Source organism: Alternaria dauci, chromosome 3, assembly GCF_042100115.1.
Source record: "Alternaria dauci strain A2016 chromosome 3, whole genome shotgun sequence".
NCBI lineage: Eukaryota > Fungi > Ascomycota > Dothideomycetes > Pleosporales > Pleosporaceae > Alternaria > Alternaria dauci.
The window spans coordinates 2,343,437-2,365,048 of record NC_091274.1 but is presented as its reverse complement, the minus strand read 5'-3'; the positions used below and the strand labels follow the sequence as shown (position 1 = coordinate 2,365,048).

Here is a 21,612-nt window from a genome sequence, read left to right as displayed (position 1 = left end):
TCGGATTCGCGAAGGATCGTCATCGTGAATGAAGTGATGAAGTTTGCGTCTGGACCCTTAGATCGAACCGTGATGCTAGCTCACCGCTAGTGCACCCAAATAGTCGTGGCTCTTGTCCCCCAGGATGCTGACATCATAGCTCCACCACATCATGGGCATGCATCGAGAAGTCGCCTCAGCAATCGGTGATATGGTACCTGCATCTCAAGGTCATCAAGCGCAATGTCGTCGCCAGTGATGCAGAGATTTGCTGTGCACGGTCAAACATTTGGATCGAGAAGTTGCCAATCGCCATGTCAATCCATCTTTCCCCATATTAACGTCACACCAAGCACACCCTCGGACGATTTTATTTTCACATTACATCAGCACTCCATCACACTACAAAATCGGATACACACCTCGCGCCATTGCACCTTCCAAACCAACAACACAATAGCCGTATAAACAATCCGCAGCAATGGCCTCCAGAATCCTCCGTACCAACCGCAACATTTTCCTCGCAGCACGATCGGCAGCTCGCGTCACGCCTCAAAGAACACCACTCAGAGACAACATCAACGACCTCAGCAACCACCGCACTTTTACAACAACACGAATCATGTCCGTCCAAGTCGACTCCAACTTCATCTCACAGATCACTGCGGCAGAGAAGCTCATCACCGGCAAGGACGAGCCAGCGAAAGGAGGCCCAACTGCAAAAGCTCAACAGCACGCTGGCCAGAACCTGACAGCACAAGTCATCCACGACATCACTGAGGGCGAGAAGCTGCTTACCGGCAAGGCTGAGGTCATGCAAGGAGGCCCGACGTCCATCGCCCAGTCTGTTCTCACATCTGACTCGTCTGCCTCATCGACATCCAACAACAAAGCCAACAACTCGTCCGCTTCCGGGTACCTGGACTCCGAGACATTGAGCAAGATCACCGAAGCTGAGAAAAAGCTCACTGGCGAGGCACGACCAGTAGCCGGAGGCCCTACTGCGCAGGCGCAGAGCCATGCTAAGGAGCCCATCACCAGCGAGGCGCTACACGACATCACCGAGGGTGAGAAGAAGGTCACCGGTGGAGAGCGCGTCAAGGGAGGTCCTACTTCGACTGCTCAGTCTGAGCTTGCCAAGAGCAGGTCATAGGCATTCTCTTATGAGAACGCCTCTACTATCACGACTACCTCAGCGTACCATGTACAACACTGTATCATATTGCACGAACAGGATTCCAAAAGGTTAACGACTGTATCACGACATGACTGTATTATATCTCGAAGCATTTAGGCTATCATGTGTATGATAGACCAATTCAAACAACATTGACTTTATCGCTGCTCACAATGTACGTGAAGTCTTCACGTAGCAATGCCATTATCCAATGATGCGTTTCATCCAATTCCAAGAAGAGCAAGACAACATGGCCAATCAACGCGTCGCACATGCCAACACGTTATCGAACGTGCAAGGCTCATGAAAGGCAGTACGAGATCATATCCATTCCTCCCGCTCCCTCTCGTCCTTGACTCCATTCCCCTTCAGCCACCCCACACCCACGTTCGCGACACCCTTCCATCTCTCTACACTCTTCTTTTTGCTGAACCGATATTGTCGATCACTGCTCTTGGCTAGTCTCTCGTTTAGCAGCCCATCCCCTGACGCACCCAAGCCGCCCAGCTCAATATCCTCCCGAACCTCCGCTTCGCGAAACCCAAACGCCGATCCTGCGCCACGTCTCGACCGTGTCGAATTGACTCTGTGGAGGGTATGAGGTCTGGATCCAATCGTCTCGTTGGATCTCACCCGCCTCAAACGGTCCTGAAGGTCTGCTGCTTCGCCATCGCCTAGGATTCTGCCTTTGCGATTGGAAGGCGGGGTATGGTAATCAAAATTGGAGTTTGTGCGGCGGAGACCATATTTGCGAGGACTCTGCTCGAGGGCTTGGCCAAGTTCTTGAATGGCTTCCTCGCGTGCGCGCATGCGTTCTAAGGACTGCATGCGTGGTGCTGCGAAGGCGCGGCCTTGAACTGATTCGGATGGACGGCGCCCAAGGCGGGGTGGTGAGTGGCGAGCTGTGCGCTTCTCTTCGATAGCCATGGCCACTTGGGCGACAGAATTGGGGACTACGTCAAGAGAGTTCTGGGGTGTGATGATCAGCGGGTGCGAAAGAGGGGGTGATCATGAGACGTACCATGTGGATGAGTACGATTGGTAATTGAACGGTAACGAGCTTTCTGGACAAGGTCAACTTCATCGGTGAAGAGTATGCAGATGCTTACGTGTGTGTGCTCGCGATGATAACATTCAGGAAGTACCTGACTTCGAAGTACTTGCCTATTTCAGTCAGAACGGCGGCTCATGCTACTTCATAGTGAAGTACATACCACACTTGACCGTGCCATGGCCTCGAGGTACCTCAAGATCACAGGTTCTGATGTGACTTTGGTGTGGGGAAACACCGTTCCAGCCAGCGCAACCATTCTTCACGGCGGATTTGCTGAGAATAGACCGCTCGTTGCTGTCGAAGATGCGAGCCTGACCAGCAGACTTCTCCATCGTAGCGGCAGCAGCCTATAGAGTACGCTCATTAGCATTGTTTTGCAATTTTAGAACATACACGCATGACAAACGTGTTTGTAGCAAAGTATGTCCCTTTCCAATTGCAGCTCGATCTTCTTTACTGTCTTGCGACTGTTATTGGCAACATGGACATCGACGTAAAGGCTAGTACCGCTAACCCAGACTTGTCGATGAAGACCCGCTGTGACCCGGACGACTTCGATAATGTTTTCTCGGGGCTTGATCCACTCGTCTGATGCAGTCAAGGGGCTTGGAAGTGACATCAGTGCCTTCTCAGCTGCATTGTGTCAGCGCGTGACCATAAACGCGAGATCGAAACATATCATACGATCGTACACTGAGAGTACCGTAACGTCTTGGGAATTTCTGACAATGTACTGCCTTCCTTGGTCGCGAATCAGAAGAGACACACAAAGGATGTAGCGTATCCTTGCATTTTTGGATTGAAAGGGCGGAGGACCGACATTGAGAGGTAAACTTAGGTTGAAAGCAAGGTTGGTCGTAGAAGGCATCAGATGCCAGAACACGTCCGCTGAACTTATTGGCTCTTGGGTATCTACCATACTCTGAGGCGGCGGGTTTTGCTCGTCAACAAGCTCTGTGGCTAGGTTAAGAAAGACAGCTCGTCGGTTACCGCTTATCTCCTCCGACCCAAGAAGGTCGATAGATATCCGAGCAATGTCCAGAGTCCTTCTATGACGTATTCTCCCTGCATCGTCGACGTTTATCTGAACGGTGCCTTCGATGGAGCCTCCACCTACGAAAATGCCAGCGGATAAGTCCAGGCCAAGCTCAATTCGCGGATGTCGGTGCGATGGAAACTCTAACAGTTCTTTCGATATTGGATCACGAACAAATGTTTTGGAGGGTATGCGCCGGTTGGTGTTATGAGATGTAGGGTCAAGTCGAGCGACGATGTGGCGTAGTGGAGACTGTGACGGACCGTGTCGAAGGATAGTGTTGAAACCGTTACTAGGGGGCTGAAAAGGTATAGTAGGTATTGCGCTAATCGTATCTGTCGCTGTCGCCTGCGTTATATGTATAGGTGGTATCTGCTGCGGCTGTCGGGTTCGTGAAGTGCTAGGTGCGCGAGGTCGTGACGAGGATCGTGGCGGCACATTGCCTGCTGGAACGCTGTATATACTGCATATACTGATGTTATCTGCAGGACTTGACGGGGATGGTGTTCTAGAAGTTCGACCTCTGTGAGTGGATTGTATGCCGTTGCTTTCGATGCTAGTATTCCGGTCAGGTTCCATGTTTTCGCCATGTCGGTTGTCGTTGCTTGGGCGTCGTCTTGCAGCAACAGAGGGCTTGCGCGACATGTCCGTGCGAGAGGTGCTATGGGGAAAGTAGTTTGATAGGGCGTTCCGAGGTAGAGTATCTGCCAAGCTGGATTCGGTGACTTCGCGAATGTCTGATAAAGGTCGGGTTTTGGCCCAGGAAGAGGCACCGGAGTGTCCTCGTTGTTCACCAAGATGGCTACCAAGCATGCCTTCACCAGCTATGATATTGCTGTTGTCCGACTCTGGCGAAGCGAGTAGAGACGAAACACTGGTCCGGTCTGGTGAAGGATGAGGGTTGGGTAGCTGCTCTTTGGCTGGCGGCGGCTGCGAGTGTCCTGACCCTTTCAGCAGTCGTCCCGCTATCTCGGAAAGTGTCATTGCTGCCTACCGTCAGCGCGATGCTTTGGGGGGTTGATATTGTGCGGAGCACCCTCGTAAACGATAGACTGCGCGCGAAGCTGGCGACTAGCGACTAGAAGCTGACCGAGTGATTGATGCGGGATCTGATACTGCTGAAAACAGGATGAAAGTCATATGAGACTATGTCGATGCTTGGATATCCTGGTAGGGGTGAGGACTGTCGCTTGAGGGTTGCATGTTGGAGGTTGAATGTCCCAATGTCTCGCGTCATTGCTTCTAGAGCTGAGGGAAGGGACCTGTGTGGTACAGGTCCTTTCCGTGATCGCCCTGCACGTGGATAGTGAAGTTGGTAAGAGCGACCAACCGAGTGCAAAACGCAGAAATGTTGCTGGCGAGTATGCGTCTGCTTGTTTGAGCATTGCAATCGAAATGGTTCTACCGAGAGTCTGTAGTGCCTGACTTCTTCTACGGCTATACTGGCAGTCGATGGAGGCAGAGTCTCCCGCCTGCCTCTGGGCGGCTTGAGAACGGCACGGCACGGCACTGCACTCACAAGCATGCTGATACTTTCTACACTTCTCTGGAATCCACAGTGCACATTGGTCTACGTTGACTATGATTTCAAGATTGCATGTTCCGAGGCTCATGTTTAGCAGTCCAAGGAAGTCTGCATCTAGCAGGCATCTCCGACTGCGTGATGCCGCAGCGATGCCGATTCGACACGTCTCGACTGTTGGACACGGCTGCACGCCAATGTCACGATGCGACAGGGTGCAGCCAATTTCCTCGTACGAAAGTCTCGACCACGTCAAAGGTCACCTGCTCTATGGGCCGAGAAAAAGAGTGGTGACGCTATGGCTGCTTCGGGCGAATAGGGCTCATGTGGTGCATAAAGCAACGACCTCGGGCGATCCCTAGGTTAGACTCCGGTAGCGGTTCGGGAGGTGGAAGCAGCGGTGGCAGTGGCAGGTAGAGAGGATTGTCTAGAGTACCACATGTGCGGTAGTGGTGTGCTGTGCATGCGGCAGGCACTCAGGCCGGCTTGGCTCTTTCCTCGCTGCTCGCAAAATTCCGTCCCTAGGGGTCATTGGCTAGTGGGAAGATCCAGCCACGTGATGGAGAAAAGAAAAAACAAGAAAGCGTGATCGAATTTCCTGTGAGCCTCTGCTAGATGGCGTTGTCTGAGAAGACGTCCAAGGGTCATCGGTGAGGCATGTCGGAGGGGTTTGCAGCGTCTTGTTCGTATCGATCGTTATCGCAAGCTGAGCCGGCTCGACAATGCACCCCTCGTCATATCCGATGGAACATGCTCGTCAGCCTTACATATGCCGCCTGCGAGTAGGGTGGCTTCGTGCGGACGAGTGCGTGGCCTGGGTGCAGGGGCAGGGCGCGCTCCGACGTCGGTGGCCTGGTGTCGATACGACGCCGGGTTACTTGCTTGCTTGTCACAGGCACAGGAACAGGAGCAGGAACAAGGAACACTTCATGGCAGACAGATAGATCCAATGCAGCGATGGATGGCCCTTGGGCGGGAGATGCCTAGTAGATAACAATCCAAGGGCTCGCAGTGAGGACTGCGCGTCCATGGAGAACCGGAGAAAGGGTATAAAAGTTTCTAGTGGCGCGGGAGCTAGGCAGCAGGCTAGGCCACATGGGGCATCGCGATCCAGCTCGGCTAGCGCAGCCATGTTCGGCGTCCTCCACCAGAGGGCGTCTCTGCACGAAGGCCGCCTGTGCCAGCCAGAGCCGTGATGCAACCGTGAGCACCCCGCGAGAAAATTCTGAGCTGTCGGCCATCCGCGCTCCCGCACGCTTGGCCGTCCTTGCGCGCGCGCTCCAAGTGCCCAGCAGCGGTCGCGCGGCTGCGATTCGTCGCGCGCCAGAGGGCGCATGTTGCTGGAGGCGAGTCGAGTGTCGAGCTTTAACCACACGGGACGCGGTGACCTGGGCAGCAGAGAGTGGTCCGCCCGCCTTTTCAAGTCCAGCACTCCGCCCCTCCGTTCGAGCCCATCTCTGTTTCCATTACCCAAGAGCTTACCTCACAACTACTGCGCGACCACACACAGGCCCGAACGCCTTCTTCTTATCATACATTATCAAAACCCCATACAAACCCTATCGATTCTCGACCCGGCGCTGCGGCTGCCCACCACAAGCGCGTCTAAGCGACCAGAGCCTCCTGCTATCTCCTCCGACCTGCCTTTGTCGCATCTCTCGCATCTCTTGGCGCCTCTGTGCCCCTCTATCTGCACCGAGGGGTACGGTGGCCGCACATGGGAGATAGTCTCGTAACAGATATGACGGCTCCCGTGGGCAAGGCAGAGGCTTCGCGCGATGGCTCGACGTCCTCTATCGGATCGTCGCCCGAACCTGGTCTGGCCGAGACATATACCCAGGAAGAGCCCCAGCAGCAGAAGCGCAAAGGTGGCCGTAAACCTGTGAGCCTTCCTTGAGACCCGGTTGCCTGCCATGGCTGCAGCAATTGAAGCGCCGATTACCATGTCGAAGATAGGACTAACCAAGCGTCGTAAGATTTATGCCACCTCAGAAGAGCGCAAGCAGCGTAATAGACAGGCGCAAGCCGCCTTCCGTGAGCGCCGCACAGAGTATATCAAGCAGCTCGAGAGCACCATAAAGCACCATGAGGACACGCTGCAGAACCTGCAGAACAGTCACCGCAACGCCGCCGACGAGTGCCTTATGCTCCGGTATAAGAATTCTCTACTCGAGAGGATTCTGCTAGAGAAAGGTAGCCCCGATTTTATCAGACACGTCCATCTGTCAAGGTACACACGCTAACCCTTTGCTCCACCAGGTATCGACGTCCAGGCCGAGCTGCGCGCAAAGACTGGCAGTCCAAACCTGGGGCCGACCAGAGCCCCAGCTTCTGCACATACCTCGCCAAATCAGGCGCCTCTCCAACAACGTGCTATACTGAACAGACAACAACAGAGGCGGTCGCTGCAAGGCCCGCCCAAGGTTGATAGTCTAAATGGATTGCCCATGATACAGCCGGATGGGCCGATTCAGCGTTCACCACTGTCGCAACCCACTCCTGGTTCACACATGTCGTCGCCTGCTCAATCAGCAACGCGCTCTCCGAGCTTCATACCTCACGGTCAATCAGTATCTCCCAACTTTGGGCCCATTCCTCCACAGCAGCAGCAGCATCAACAGCAGCAACAGCCGCTGCGGCCACAGCCACCTAGATCAAACTTCACTCCTATGATGAATGCTCAGCGGCCTTCTCCGCTCGTAACAAACCAGCCTGTCTCGAATGGCATGTCAAGCTCGTCTACCGTTGGCAGCAACGCAAACAGCATAACTCAGAGCAGTGGTCCTTCGTCTTTCTACCAGACTCAATTCACAGACCACATGAGTCAACTCGGCAAGCTGACCCGTTTTCTTTCCCCTCTTAGGTATAGAGCTTTGTAATCCTAGGCTGATTTCGTGTTATAGAGCAGGAGTACGAGGAACAAGCCGACTCCTACAACAACGACCACGACGACCCGAGCGACCACTCCGCTGGCCCCGGCCCGTTCCCGCAGCAGAATTTCCCTCCTTCGAACAATATGCCACCGCCGATGCCGCCGTCGCAGAACCCTCCCTTTACGAGCCCAGCAGCCTTGGCACCCAACGACGGAGGCCACAACTTCAATGGCATGAGCAACAACCACCTGTTCGACCCGTACGACCCGATGCTCGACGCCGACCCCTTTGGACTTTCGGCCAGCATGCACTTCCCGACGATGTATGAGAGTAGATGAGGATGTGACGAGGATGAAAACGTGAAGAGGAGGTTATATTGGAAGTTAATCAGGGACCAACCGGATCGCCGCCCGCCGACTGGCACCTTTTAATGACGTTGTTTAGCGGGCGTAACAACTGCTTTTACCCAACCGACCATGTATCACGACAGTACGACGGCGTTCAACATCAGACCAAGAGTCTTGTTATGAGGGAAATTCTCAAAAAAAGTTCATCATTCGACCTGAGGCAGGTCATACGACATGTGTATTGTGGTGGAAATTGTTTGGGGTTATCGTTGTGGACAGTCATGAAAGCTTCTCATCCATACGCTTCATTCTGGCATTGCAGCCCGTCTACTGGTCGGAAGACGGGATGGTGCCTTGTACATATTGTAATTCAAGTCGACCGCAGCTGCCACTGGATGCCACAACACATCAACCTTGCCTCATGAACTTTTGTGACAATGCTCATTGTTCTTCGCTCGAGGAAGCGAACGGAAGACGTCAATCTCCTCATACCGTCAGCTGGCAACACTGCCTTGGGTCTGCATCACCAGCATCCGTACCTCAGACGCTTAGTACTGAAGCCGTGCATGCGTGGTATGATTTGAGTCTTGCAACGACGTGCGCCTGAAGCCACACACTTGACTCGAATCAGCCTCACACCAGCGTCGCAAAAGCGCCCAGTCAAAAGCCTAGCTCCTGAATGATTGACCTCTCTCCCTATGCATCGCTCCTAGCTAGCACTACCACAGAATCGACTGAAGCGCTGTATGCGGCAGCGACTGATGCAGCGTTGTTGCTTCTATGCCTCCAATAGTCCTAGCCCCACTTCACTCGCTTACGGAAGCAACCCACGGCCATTTTCGAATCACCAAAACCTCTTGCCCGCAACATCGCGCCTATCACCCCGTTCGCGAGTCACATTCTGAGAGCCACGTCCCTAAATTTCGTAGGGCAAGCTCTCGCATCTTTTTTCTCTCCCGGCAGATTGTGCATCTAGAAGGGCAAAGCGCGAAAGGCGCTCCAATTCGTCGAGATGTCGCAAATTGCTTCCAAGGTAAGCTCAAACTCACCCCACCACCGAGTCGAGCGTCGCGTCCTCCCATTGAGGGCTGCGAGAGTGGCTGCAGTCTATGGTAGAGCTGAACAATGCTGATTGCAAGTACAGAACATTTACGAGCTGCTGGGTATGTCGCAGACGCACTGCACAGTACCCGAACACTCACTCATGACCCCGCAGGCAATGACCCCGAGCTCGACCCCGACAGGCCGGCTGACCCACCGACGAGGGCAATTGAGAAGCCCGTTATGAGGCATGGCAAGCGCGATGGATCTGACGCCCCCAAGGCCGTACCCGAGAGGATGAGCCACCAGAACCGTGCCAAACAGACCGACAACGCCAACGAGAACGGTACGTTGAACAAGAGGGCGTTGGACATGCTCTGGGTCTACAAAGCAAATTCGATGAACAGTGGTTAACGAAACACAGCTTTCCGGGATCGCGGCGTCGGCTCTGACAAGAACCGCGGAAGGGGATCTGGCGGTAAGCGGAATACCTTTGGTTCATATGCACATGTACTGATATGCTACAGAGCCCACTGGTGCTTCATCTCGCGGTCGCGGCCGTGGTCGTGGTGGACGCGCAGGAGGCCGTGGTGGTGTTGCTCGTGCCGAGGGTGACCGTCATAGCAGGACCGGCATCGCGTAAGAACGACCCCCCACTATATCTCAGTACCATCTAACAATCTTCAGCGAGCACGAGAAGCAGGCCGCGCACGGCTGGGGCGGAAACGACGGCAATGCTGAGCTCGCTGACGAGCAGGCTGGCGAGGCCATTGCCCAGGCTGAAGAGAAGGACGCCATCAAGGAGGACGCTGAGGACGCCGCCGAGGCCGAGCCTGAGGACAAGAGCAAGTCCTACACCGCCTACCTTGCCGAATTGGCCGAGAGGAAGCTCTCTCTTGCCCAGAACGTTCGCAAGGCCAACGAGGGCAGCAGCAAGAAGTTCCCTGAGGGCACTGCCCTCTCCCGTGAGGAGCAAGAAGACTTCATGGCCGGTTCCCAGGGCAAGGCCAAGCGCGAGCGCGCCCGCAAGGAGAAGGTCCACGTTGAGCTCGACGGTGACCGTATGCTTGCTCCCCCTCCCCGTGAGGGTGGTGCCCGTGGAGGACGCGGCCGTGGCCGTGGCGAGTTCCGCGGCGAGGGTCGTGGCCGTGGCGGTGAATCCCGTGGCGAGGGACGCGGTCGCGGCGAAGGTCGCGGCGAGTTCCGCGGACGTGGCCGTGGTGGTGAGGGACGTGGACGTGGCGAGGGCCGTGGTCGTGGAGGCCGCGGTGGTGCCCAGTCCAGCATCAACATCACCGATTCCAGCGCCTTCCCCAGCCTGGGCGCATAGACTGCGTCAACACTGGTCACTGCCTGAAAACAGGATGTACCTGCATCCCACAATCAAGTGTGGATGAAATGAACGAATGAACAACAGCTATCTCACGACGGGACGAGCGAACGGAGAGCTAAATCACGATATCAAGGATTCTCTAATTGAGATGTCTGTGGGCTAAAATACTTACATCTACCGGTACCACGAATGTAGTGAACTTGAGCTCGGCCTTTGCAAGTGTTTTGATTCCCCGCTTGGTCTTCTGTGTGGTGCGGTAGCACGTTTCTACGAACAAGAATCAAAAAATTGTATCCGATGACTTGTAGTCCATTGCAACCGTTAAACTCTTACACCGTCTATATCGACATGGATACCCGTGTGTCTAACAACAATTGTGAATTGTGAGGAGGCTTTCCAAATACACAAGTTGACATGCGAAGACAAGACTCGAATGCGAGTCACGAAACGACCCAGCAACCAAGTTCGCAGTATGTAAAGGAGTGCAACCATGGCTTACTCAGACGGCGAAGGGCATGAGCACCGTATCAACGAGTACTGTTGTCTGGGCGTCATAGTGTCCATATTATACCACCATACCCCAAGCTCCTGTCACATAAAATGTACCTTGTGACATTGCAAGTCCTACAACGACCGCTGACAGTGGGCAACTGCTTGTACGACAGTGAGGTTCATCGTCGGTGCCTGCGCACAGGGTTCTGCCTAGCACTCCAGCCTTCTTCTTTGCGTGTGTCATCATTCCAGATCTCAGACCACCACCCCACAAACATCGCACGTCAACGGCGCAGCGTCATCGCCAATCTCTCTCACCTATTCGCCCCAACGGTCGCACAACTGGATATGGTGTTGTGCATCACCTGCAGGGCACAGCCAAGGCGGCCCCGGGGATAGATAAGGCGTTACGCGCCAGGAACCATTTTCGGTAACGCGTGGGAGGCGCACGGCAAGCACTGCACCATCCACACCGCACGCTCGCCCGCCCCGAACCAGTCCCCATCAGTCTTCAACCCCATGTACATGCTAATACTTCTGCCTGCTTCCTTTTCCGAGCGGTGCTTGGGGCCTGCTCAGCCACTGGTTAGACCATACGGTTCGCGCACTGTTCCTGAGACTTGGTTGGTCCATCTAGCCGTTGAAGTAAGATCTAAGGCTGAGACGCGGTCAGCCATTTGCCAAATGTAGGCTACGGCAGGATTGTTTTGGAAACGATCATGGGACGTTGATACGTCCAGAAGTTCAGCTGGTGGCTGTACAGCTACCGCCTTATAACGAGGCTTCGTTGTGTTTGCTGGCTTGTCACAACTTCGTCTTCTTCTTTACCACATCATCTGGATATTCCACAGGAGGTTACATTTGCGAGACACACGAGCTGGAGATTGCCACATACAGAGTCTGCCAGAAGACGACTTGACTGGCTGGTCAAATGGCTTCCACCGAGCAGCAACCGTTATTGGACGAGAAGGTTGTTCCCGCGCATGGAGCGCAGATCGAGAATGAACATTCGCAAAACAGGATAAGACCGGCGGAGCAAAGTCTGAGCGACATACTGCGTCATGTCGTGATACTGCCCCTCATTTGCGGTCTCGCTGTGTATGGATCGTATACCTTTTGCAGGCAACACGTTCTCCAGAACGCCACTTGGCTAGGGCCAGCACACGAAGGCTCGACTTCATTCAACTACACATGTCTACCAGGACAGGCTTGTTGGCCAACCACAAACGAGTGGAACGCTTTCAACCAAAGCATCAATGGAAATCTCCGACTGACAGTGCCGTGGGCCGCACCATGCTACTCCGATCCTTCGAGCGAACAATGCCAAGAGGTTGCAAAGAACTACGGTGATGGTATCTCACGTACCAAACAATACGGATCCATGGAGTTTCTTGACTGGGAAAGGTGTGGCCAGTCCCAATGCGCACTCAACTCTCTCAATACTTCAGCGCCCGTCTCTGGTGCCTGCGCACTAGGAAGGCTATCCGCATACCATGTAAGGGCTGAGACTGGGCGCGATATCAGCAAGACGTTGGATTTCGTTCGCAAACATGGAATTCGAGTCTCGATCAAGAATACTGGGCACGATTATTACGCGCGGTCAACGGCGCCAAACTCGTTGGCTATCTGGACTCATAACATGAAAGACACCAAGTTTCACAAGTCCTTTCAGCCTACAGGCTGCAAAACTCGCTATGAGAACATTGGAGAGATGGGTGCTGGCATCCAAGCTCAGGAGGCGTGGGAGGCCTTCGAGCCTCATGGCATGCTCGTCACAGTCGGCGCAGTAGGTTCCGTTGGCATCGCGGGAGGCTACGGCCAGGCAGGTGGCCATGGACCGCTGGGGCCCAAGTATGGACTCATGATCGATCAAGCAGTCGAGTTCGACGTCGTCACCGCTGATGGCAAGCAACGCACTATCAATGAATGCAGCGACCCGGATCTCTTCTGGGCAATGCGCGGAGGCGGAGGCGGCACTTACGCTGTGCTCACATCCTACAAGTTTCAGCTGCATCCAGCTGAACCTATCAATGTGTACAGCTTCCAAGCCCACTTTCCGGAGCCAAAAGACATCACCAAGTCGAAGATACATCGCGACATCATTACTGGGCTTGCATCCAACCAGCCCTCGTTTTCCAGGCATGGGGTCGCCGGATACAATTTCGTGCTCCCGAACCACGTCGTGTTTTTGCAGGTATTGCCTTCCAGCGACACGTCGGAGATTAAGCGTATCACTTCCCAATGGCGCGACTTTCTTACCAACTACCCCGGTCTGAACATCACCGAGAATGAGTATCATTCCTTCAACAAGTTCTCGCAATTCAACAAATTCACAGAAAGACCCGAGATAGCTCGCAATGGGCCTGTCGGTCTAGGCTTCAATGGCGCGGGGCGCTTCATTCCCAAGGATCTTTTTAACTCGACTGACAACATCGAACGACTGGTGGATGCAATTGTCACTTCTATGCACTTCTCTCGCACTAACCATGGCAGTGGAGGCGCTCAGTTTTACGCTACCGGACCTGACAATACTCCCGATAATGGCAGGACGACTAGTGTGAATCCACTATGGAGAGACTCGCTATGGGAAATAGTGATGGGCCAGTTCTGGACAACAGCCACACCACCCGCTATGCGATCGCAGATTCAAAAGACCGTTTCCGCTACCATTGAGCACTTGAAGGCGGTGACACCAGGCGGTGGGTGCTATTTCAACGAGGGCGACTGGACCGAGGAGAACTGGCAGCAAACGTTCTTCGGTGAGCACTACGACAGGCTACTGGCAATCAAGAGGCTCTATGACCCCACTGGTCTGTTCAACTGTTGGAAGTGTGTGGGCTGGACGGGATATCATGAGTAAGTGCCTAAATAGAGATTTCATGAGCAAAAGCTAACTGTGGCAGTCCAATGTATTCATGGTAAGCTGTGCCTGTACGAAACATATGCGAGACATGTACTGACTCTATATCTTCACCTTTGCAGTTATGCGCAAACTCAACAGGCACCACTACCTTCCGTTCCACTTGGACCTGTTGGATGAATAGTTTGACTTTATGAGTAACTGCGTACTTGACGACAGCAGTTAACCTGCACAGTTGCGGTTGGAAGCGGGATCTTGTATGCATTGAAGCCATCTTCTTTCACATGCTATCCTGTGGACATCAAGCCGTTCCTGCTATTTTTGTCTTGAATTTCCAACATTTATCGTTCATCAACCCCACCTGCAATCACCTGTGTCACTTCGGGGGTCCAACTGCACTCTGTGGAAACCTTTGGCCTGGGGGCGGCCTCACACCGCAATGCGAGTGACACTCGGTGAACCCCCACCGGCTCGTAAGAGAAAAACATGTGGGGGCGTGTTGCGGCGCTGTTCGTACCCATGTCTTATCATTTAATTAGCAGGCTTCTCATTGGCCGCCGTTTGTTATTCACCGGCTGTCAAACGGGCCAGCGCTTCTCCAGCGTAGCATATAACGCACGCTCACTTGTGCTTCCAAAACTCTAGGTGACGTAGGACCATAACAAGGACAACAACTACTTCTCCAGCGACTCTAACTCCCACACCTCTTGCCTCTACTTTCTCCAACTCCCATCACGCGACAGTCAACTACCGCGAGAATATCACTCGAACCGCAACCTGCTCACGCGATCAGCTCCCAGAACCCAGTCTAGCATAACTCAGCAATGCGCGCTACCTTGGCCATTGCCTTTGCGCTGCCGCTCTTCGCTGCGGGCGCGCACCTGGGTCATCGCCACAGTCATGATCATGCCGATGTTCATCGCCGCGAGGTCAAAACTGAAGTCGTCGTTGTCACCAACACGGTGTATCTTACGCTGACGACAGTGCCCACCTCGACCTCACCAGAATCTTCCAGCTGTGCCGTCGCCATTACCTCGACTGCGGCTCTGTCGGTCATTACCGTCGAGCTCCCAGAGAAGGATCCGTCCGACATCGCGTCCACGTCTGCGTCGTCTTCCGTTGCGTCGTCTTCCGCTCCATCGCCAAAGGCTTCTTCTTCTTCAGATACCGTTTTCTCGCCATTGACCTATGAGCCAAATGCGGCCATAATAGTCAATTCCTGCGACTACGATGTGTACGTCTCTTCCATCGGAAACGTCACTACCTGTGGTCCGAACATCTCCAAGCTCGTCACCGCGAACACTACCTACTCCGAAGCCATCCGCAGCTGCGGCGACTCTGGTATCTCCCTCAAGCTCTCAAAGACGGAGTCCATGGCCCAGCCGATGCAGTTTGAATATACTGTCTGGCCTGATGGCACCACCATGTCCTACGATATCTCCTACCTAGACTGCCAAGTCGAGACTGACGGTACCTTAAACTTTAGCGCCTGCGTCGGACACGAGAAGGGCATACAGGCTGCCGCTCCCGATGGTCCCGTCTACGAGTGCGTAGCCAACGAACCATGTGCTCAGAATGCCTATATCGTACCCGAGTTTGGCTACTTGCCTGGTGCACCGGTCGGCAGTTCCACCATCGACAAGGGCGTTGCTTTCGAGATCTGCGCCGAGAACAGGACATGAGCGGCGAGATGACGAAGAACACGATCCGCGACAACGACTTGACCGTTTTCTTCCAGTTCGATCAGCAGAGCGGCCTGGATGTCTCGTCTAACAAACACAGTGGATTGTTAAAGTGTGTGCCCATGTTGTTGTACTAACAATCTGGTCTGAACATCTTTCTAACGGTTTTTACACAGGCACTGAATGCTCCGGGTGGACACTATACGTGTACTTGTGTAGGTTTACTTTCCTCATTCGTTTGGATTTCTTTTATACATTCTCTTTGTCGGGGTTTCTTTTATCTCCTTCTTTGAACAAGGACTTAAATGAGAGGAGGCTTGGAGGTTTTTGGCAACACGGATGGTATAAAATGCCAGTGGTTGACTATCTCACGAGTATTAACCATGAGCATTCCATAAAATCCTTCTCAATCAGTCGTGAAGTTAAGGTGCGACAGCCCAACTCCCATGCCATTCTAACGATCCCTACAGTAACCCTTCTGTCCGCCTGACTCTACTAAGTCGACGCAAGCGAATCTTTACTAAGTTTTGTGTGTCTTCGTACTTGTCTATCCCAGAGCACGTTCGTTGCGGATAGTGGTCATACAGCACACAACGCTCAGATCTTCGCAAGGGCTATGCACATCTTCGATCTCGGCACCACATGACTCCCATGTTGCGCTTACCACAAACCGAGCATGTTGGTCTCAGCCCTCGTACAGCCTCTCGCGTGGCGTAGGAGTCACACATGTTGTTTCGTTTTGCTACGCCAGTCACAACAGGCGCTTGATCTTGAGAACATCGCCGCACAGGACCATACGAAGAGCTCTCGAACCCTAAAACGTAGACGTTATGCTAAATCTATTCATCTCTTAGTCATAATGTTACTCAGTCCTCAGTCATGTCTTGTACTGTCATACGCGCCTTTCTCCTAGCCATACATCCTCTGTATTCGGCAACACTCCTCCTTCATACACATCCATAACCTTTATCTGATTACCGCTGTTGGAAATGATATCAGTATAGAAGTATCATGTTGGAGCCGATTTTGTCTCATCGACGCATAGCGACCCTAGCTCCGTTACACTCAAGGACGGCTGGTAGTTGTTGTTCCGCAAGCCAACACCAACCCCGTTTCGTAACTACAGTACTTCATCTATTCTCGTCCTTAGTGTTGGTCGTAGTCACTTTGTTGCTCATGTTGGCCAGAGTCAATGCAGTGCCGCACCAACACAACATCATGCACCGGCATATGCCTCCAGCCCATCCTTCATAACTCTGGAATCTGAGCCACACGCCAGAAGAGACCAGTCCACTCTTGTTCATACGATCGCCGAAAAGACAACCTCACTAGTGGGTTCCCACCCGATCCCCGTCTTCTCAACTCAGCCGGCTAGCCAGAAACCTTCTGAGCTTTCCCAGAACTCCATCATCCAAAGTCTGTGCACAAGCGTTCGACTCAGCGTGCTGGAATAAACTAGAAAGCTTTCGCAGCGGAACATCACACGTCGGATAACTATATGGATTACAAGCAGACATCGTATGGCCGCGGTAGAGAAGGTCGACTCGAAAGTGATTGTAAATGAAGTAACGCCACTTGTGGCAGTTGGCCGCAAGCTTGTTGAGGTCAATGTAGTCAATGTCACTACAGGTGCCGTGTTCGGGGTGAATGATCTGCGACGGTGAGCGAATAGACAAGAAGATGATGCGTTTAGACCACGTACCATACCGCCGTAGGTTGTAAACGTTCTGGTACATAGGTAACATTCCTATGTTGGTCTGCGATGAGCTAAACAGTGCTACACAATCTCAACACCGCAGTCAGTCCACCTACAGATTTCACACTTTACCCGATAGAGGTTATCGTCTGAATTGAAGTGCCTCTCGCACCTGGTGCACACGTTGAATTCTTCCACATGGTCCCAGTACTCTTCAGATTGAGGAACCCAGTACGATCCACCTCCATCGTTGCAGCCTTGGCAAACAATACGGCAGCCTTCTTCACGAAAGTGATCGAGTAGGTCTTCCCAGGTAGCGCCGTCAAAGTCGCACCTAGGACATTCGTGGTGATTTGGCGAGTCGCGGGTATGCTGGTAGAAGGCCTGAAAAGTCCGATAGCGACGATCGCAGCGCTCACAACACCTACTCGTTGTTAGTAGAGAAAGGGCATAGACGAGGTTACTAACACGGCCATTCTGAAAAGAATCCGCGGTTGAGTATCGGCTTGTTAGAGACCTAGTTTTTGTAGTTCCCATGTGTTCATAGGCGATGAAGAGACGCGCAGATTCAGACCGCAATTTGTTGTGAGCCGGTCGCGCCTGTGCTTGTTCGGAGCCCCACTTTCTCGGACCAAGTGGTCGTGAGCAGACAGCGAGAATCTGCACCTCTTCTGACCTACATAGTGATCAGTTGAACAGCGACAAAGTTTGATGAAGTCAATTTACTGCATTCGCTTGGATGGCTGTATGTCATACCCCCATATGTTAGTAATGCAAGCAAGTTCGTCTTTCTTGAGCCATATATCAATGCAAGTAAAGGGCAGAAAGAAGAGCATAAGTAGCCCATACCTTGGCCGAAAGACATCAGGCTAGATGTGGTCAGGATACATGATCCTGACACGGTCTGATGAGAAGTCGCGCTGCTTCAGTAGGAGTAGTTGTATTCTTTCTATTCTTTCAGGGAAGTCTACCTGGACCTGGCCGTCTCTCTTATGAGCCCCACTCTTTGAACGCCTTTTGCTTTTGCCTGCTATTCCATTGCAATGTCCTGGAAATACTGTCGATCCAATCCGTTCTCCTCTTGTTCAGCGGCAGCACACTTGGAAACGGGAAGCGACTTGCACTAATCGTGACATAGTCGCCAGGCTTGAGTTCGACCCTTTCCCTGCCATCGAAGCTAGCCCATGAGCTTGTTCTCGCGTCATAAGGGACACCGCAGCGGAGCACGATGGTGTCGGGTAGGATGATGGGTCGGAACGAAAGTGTATGCGCGCAGATGGCGGTGACTAGGACCACGGGGTTGTCGGGATGGCAGAGCGATCCGCCTGCTGCAAGGTTGTATGCAGTCGAGCCAGTAGGAGTAGAAACGCATATACCGTCAGCCTGAACAGTGGTGAAATGCTCGTCATCTCCAAACAGCTCAATAGATGACATGGTAGGGTTTGGCCCCCGGTCTACAACAACCTCGTTCAAGATGTTGTGTGTGCCATCTGAGTAGTGTGTATGGTGGTCATCAATTTCCTCTCCGATGAGCTCTTCAACCAAATCCCGACCCTCGCCGTCTCGCTTTTGTGACCGCATGACCGTAGCTTCGAAGCGGAGACGGAGGCTGACTGTGATGCCATCTGCAAAGGCAGTGGATAAGGATTGCGGGTATAACTCGAAGTCGAATTTGGTGAGGAAGCCGAGAGAGCCTAGCGAGAAGGCGATGGTAGGAGGGACGATGCGCTGGAACAGCCACGACGCATACAAGACTGTGCCGTCACCACCGAGCTGTGTTGCTGTTAGCTTTTGAACAAGGCGCAGTGCGATATGTCGTACCGCTAGAACAATGTCAAAGGTCTGCGGTTTTTGGGCGCACATGTCGTTTGTCCAAAACTTGAGACGCCCTTGGTACGACTCATTCTTCAGCAGCCCTGCAGCGTCGAAGATCTTGTTGTCCTCGAGTGTCTGCTCGACGTAGCTATCTCTCGTTAACCGTGTCCGTCGGTTGGCAGTGCCACGACATACACCTTGTATTCTGGGTCCTTCTGGAGGAGCCAGTCGGAGACCTCGCGGGAATGCTTGATCAGAGTCTCGTCGTGCGCCTTGCCCAGAATGAAGATGTTCTTGACGTGTAGCTTGAGCCTGATCTGCGAGAGCTTCTTGGACAGTTCCCGTATGCCAAATGCCATGTCCGACAGCTCCTTCTTGGTCAACAAGCGCGAGTGCTCCGTCTGCTCGGCGTGCGTAGAGTTTGGCTCCTTGTCCACACGCCTTTTCTGCGCGAGGCCTTCGTTTGACTGGGAGTGGTCTTGTACGGGCAAGCCTTCGTGCTTCTCGAGTAGGGAGTGGACAATGCACGCGGTGGTGCGGCGACTGTTTTCCGGGCGGGACGTCATGTTGCCAGAGGGGTGGGGAGCGAGCGAGGCTTTGCGACGATGGCCGTTGTATCCGCCTTCGAAGACGACCTGCGTTGGTTGGTCATCGTACCAAGGGCAAGCGTGGTGAAAAATGTACCTCTAGCGCATCATCGTGGCTATGCACTCGGGTAATGTCCTTGGTGTCGTAGTCTCCAAGCTCGCTCTCCATGAGGAAGTTAGCCTGATGGCATCGTTATGACGTTCGGGGGTGCGCTAGGTACCTCGATCGCTTCTTGCACATCCGGACTCAGTTGGTCGAAATAGCCCGCCGACATGGCTGAAGCGTACAGATAACGCGGTGATTGGGGGGCCAAAAGGTACCGCTGCCCTTTTGTAGCCCTTCTGTAGCGCAGTGCGTAATGTCAAGGGTGCAACAATGGGCGCGGCCTCGGCCCACTTTCCGAGGGGCAGCCACGCCGGGCCCCACTTGTGTCCAATCACGTCCGCCCAACCCCGATGAGATCAGCCACCCGCGTCCTTACTCATACCCCAATCCCCAACCACCATCATCTTCACCGTCGTGTTTTTGCTGACTGATGCTGCTAGAGTGGCACTTCTACCGATTCCAGCACCTCCTCGATCACATCCTCAACCGTCACACCTTCAAGGACAGCCTTTACCGCTTCGAGCGAGCTGCCCCATTGCATGCTGCGCTCGTTCTCTGGTGTCGTGATGACGATACGGTGTGGGTAAATCTTGCGAGCTGCCAGAGCCACTAAAGACGGCGAAATGTATCCAAGACCATGAAGTGGAGCAAGCGCGCTGCTGCTGTCAGTATTAACCTCGTGTGCTAACAGATCACGTACTGTGCCAGCGTGTTGAAATGCCTCGTGGCCAACGCAGAGATGCCTCCTGCGACTGCTCGGTGCAGCCTCATGAAGACGATGATATTGTGCAGATAGGCTCTTACTTCAGAGCTCATCTTCACTTCTGATACCTGCTTCGTCAGGCTTGCAATATCCTGCAATCGTCAGCTTGTTTCAAGACAATCACAATCCACATACTTCAGAAGAGAACAGCGCTGTCTGTGCCTTGTACTTCCCTGGTTGAAATGGCGGCGTGCGCACTACAGAAGACATGGAAGCACCATCGTCTGGCATATTGTGCTTCTCCTGAAGCTCTTCGATGTTTGGCAGGCCATCATCCATTTGATGTTTGTGTGAGATGAAAAACTGGTCATTCTACAACCTGGTCAGATCATGCATTGAGATTCCTGAGCCAACCTACCAGATGCATGGTCAAGCGTGGCGAGTCTGAAGCATTCAAAGCGATGAACAAGAACGGTCGCGGTGCTGCGTGTACGGCTGTTCTTGTAAAGTTCCGCTTGCCTCGGATCAACTATCTGTTGTTAGTCATGCTCGAGCAAAAAACAAGACGGATGGTAGACCTCTAAAGCCTGTATCTGAACCTGCGGGTTTGCCCTGTTGAGATTCCTTGCAATGACAATGTTCGCGATATGTCTGCTGTCCAACGAACTGAATGGTCTGGGTGATTTCGACGTGCGCCGATCAGACTTCCCTGGTGATTTGGAAATGGACGAAAAGTGCCCGGGAGCATGAACTACTTCTTCTCTATCTCGCTCAACTTTGCTCCCAAAGTAATCGCTATCTTCTTCCTTGACAAGGATTCCGCTGCCGAAGTCGTCCAGGGTAGTGTCTTCGTTGCATTCCAGTACGGCCCATGTTAAACCAAAGATATTTGTAGCGACCTGGAAAGGTTAGTGCATCAGTACCCTTGCGTCGAGAGCTACCCACAAGCTTTAATTCCTCCACCACATCACGCGTCAAGTCTCTTTCCGCTTCGATGATGCAATGTTGATCCGCGACCAAACAGATGAGAACGGCAAGCTCCAGATCGCTCAGCGACTGCACCTTTTCTGTTATGTGATCTTCTGAGGCTTCCATCATTTGTGAGACTTCGTAAGGCCCAATATGATCTGGAGTCAAATCTTGGAGGCTGCGAGAAAGGTTGTCGACTGACGCGTTTGGACGCAGTAGCTGTTTCTGAAGTGGACCTAGGAGAATGAGTAGGGGTCAAGTAACGCTAAGTCAAAACAGGACTAGAGTAGGAAACCCCTGTGGTCGCTTGCTGCATCCCGAGGTTCGCAAGGACTCCATC

At 53.2% G+C, this 21,612-nt stretch overlaps 8 protein-coding genes across 8 annotated transcripts; 5 read left to right on the top strand and 3 right to left on the bottom strand.

The window, feature by feature from the left end:
- Positions 1–460: 460 nt before the first annotated feature.
- Positions 461–1,132, top strand: ACET3X_004426 (uncharacterized protein; the record flags this gene model as incomplete). The annotated part of the gene is made up of 1 exon (XM_069450629.1): positions 461–1,132. The coding sequence occupies one exon, from the start codon at positions 461–463 to the stop codon at positions 1,130–1,132; it is 672 nt and encodes a 223-aa protein (XP_069308404.1).
- Positions 1,133–1,477: 345 nt separating this feature from the next.
- On the bottom strand, positions 1,478–2,609 carry ACET3X_004425 (uncharacterized protein; the record flags this gene model as incomplete). The annotated part of the gene is made up of 5 exons (XM_069450628.1): positions 1,478–2,125; positions 2,178–2,220; positions 2,266–2,341; positions 2,371–2,557; positions 2,604–2,609. The coding sequence occupies 5 exons, from the start codon at positions 2,607–2,609 to the stop codon at positions 1,478–1,480; spliced, it is 960 nt and encodes a 319-aa protein (XP_069308403.1).
- A 3,590-nt stretch (positions 2,610–6,199) lies between these two features.
- On the top strand, positions 6,200–8,383 carry ACET3X_004424 (uncharacterized protein). Its single transcript, XM_069450627.1, has 4 exons — positions 6,200–6,650; positions 6,745–6,961; positions 7,028–7,600; positions 7,672–8,383. The coding sequence occupies exons 1-4, from the start codon at positions 6,486–6,488 to the stop codon at positions 7,977–7,979; spliced, it is 1,263 nt and encodes a 420-aa protein (XP_069308402.1). The 5' UTR covers positions 6,200–6,485; the 3' UTR covers positions 7,980–8,383.
- A 467-nt stretch (positions 8,384–8,850) lies between these two features.
- Positions 8,851–10,651, top strand: ACET3X_004423 (uncharacterized protein). Its single transcript, XM_069450626.1, has 6 exons — positions 8,851–9,021; positions 9,133–9,151; positions 9,205–9,375; positions 9,454–9,507; positions 9,557–9,668; positions 9,717–10,651. The coding sequence occupies exons 1-6, from the start codon at positions 9,001–9,003 to the stop codon at positions 10,357–10,359; spliced, it is 1,020 nt and encodes a 339-aa protein (XP_069308401.1). The 5' UTR covers positions 8,851–9,000; the 3' UTR covers positions 10,360–10,651.
- A 1,842-nt stretch (positions 10,652–12,493) lies between these two features.
- On the top strand, positions 12,494–13,894 carry ACET3X_004422 (uncharacterized protein; the record flags this gene model as incomplete). Its single annotated transcript, XM_069450625.1, has 2 exons — positions 12,494–13,710; positions 13,837–13,894. The coding sequence occupies 2 exons, from the start codon at positions 12,494–12,496 to the stop codon at positions 13,892–13,894; spliced, it is 1,275 nt and encodes a 424-aa protein (XP_069308400.1).
- A 644-nt stretch (positions 13,895–14,538) lies between these two features.
- On the top strand, positions 14,539–15,396 carry ACET3X_004421 (uncharacterized protein; the record flags this gene model as incomplete). Its single annotated transcript, XM_069450623.1, has 1 exon — positions 14,539–15,396. One exon carries the CDS (start codon positions 14,539–14,541, stop codon positions 15,394–15,396), a length of 858 nt encoding a protein of 285 aa, XP_069308399.1.
- A 2,686-nt stretch (positions 15,397–18,082) lies between these two features.
- ACET3X_004420 (uncharacterized protein) lies at positions 18,083–19,769 on the bottom strand (the record flags this gene model as incomplete). The annotated part of the gene is made up of 5 exons (XM_069450622.1): positions 18,083–18,865; positions 18,914–19,055; positions 19,103–19,542; positions 19,592–19,657; positions 19,716–19,769. 5 exons carry the CDS (start codon positions 19,767–19,769, stop codon positions 18,083–18,085), a joined length of 1,485 nt encoding a protein of 494 aa, XP_069308398.1.
- Positions 19,770–20,036: 267 nt separating this feature from the next.
- Positions 20,037–21,398, bottom strand: ACET3X_004419 (uncharacterized protein; the record flags this gene model as incomplete). Its single annotated transcript, XM_069450621.1, has 7 exons — positions 20,037–20,256; positions 20,301–20,455; positions 20,499–20,675; positions 20,722–20,832; positions 20,882–21,007; positions 21,059–21,202; positions 21,249–21,398. The coding sequence occupies 7 exons, from the start codon at positions 21,396–21,398 to the stop codon at positions 20,037–20,039; spliced, it is 1,083 nt and encodes a 360-aa protein (XP_069308397.1).
- Positions 21,399–21,612: the final 214 nt, after the last annotated feature.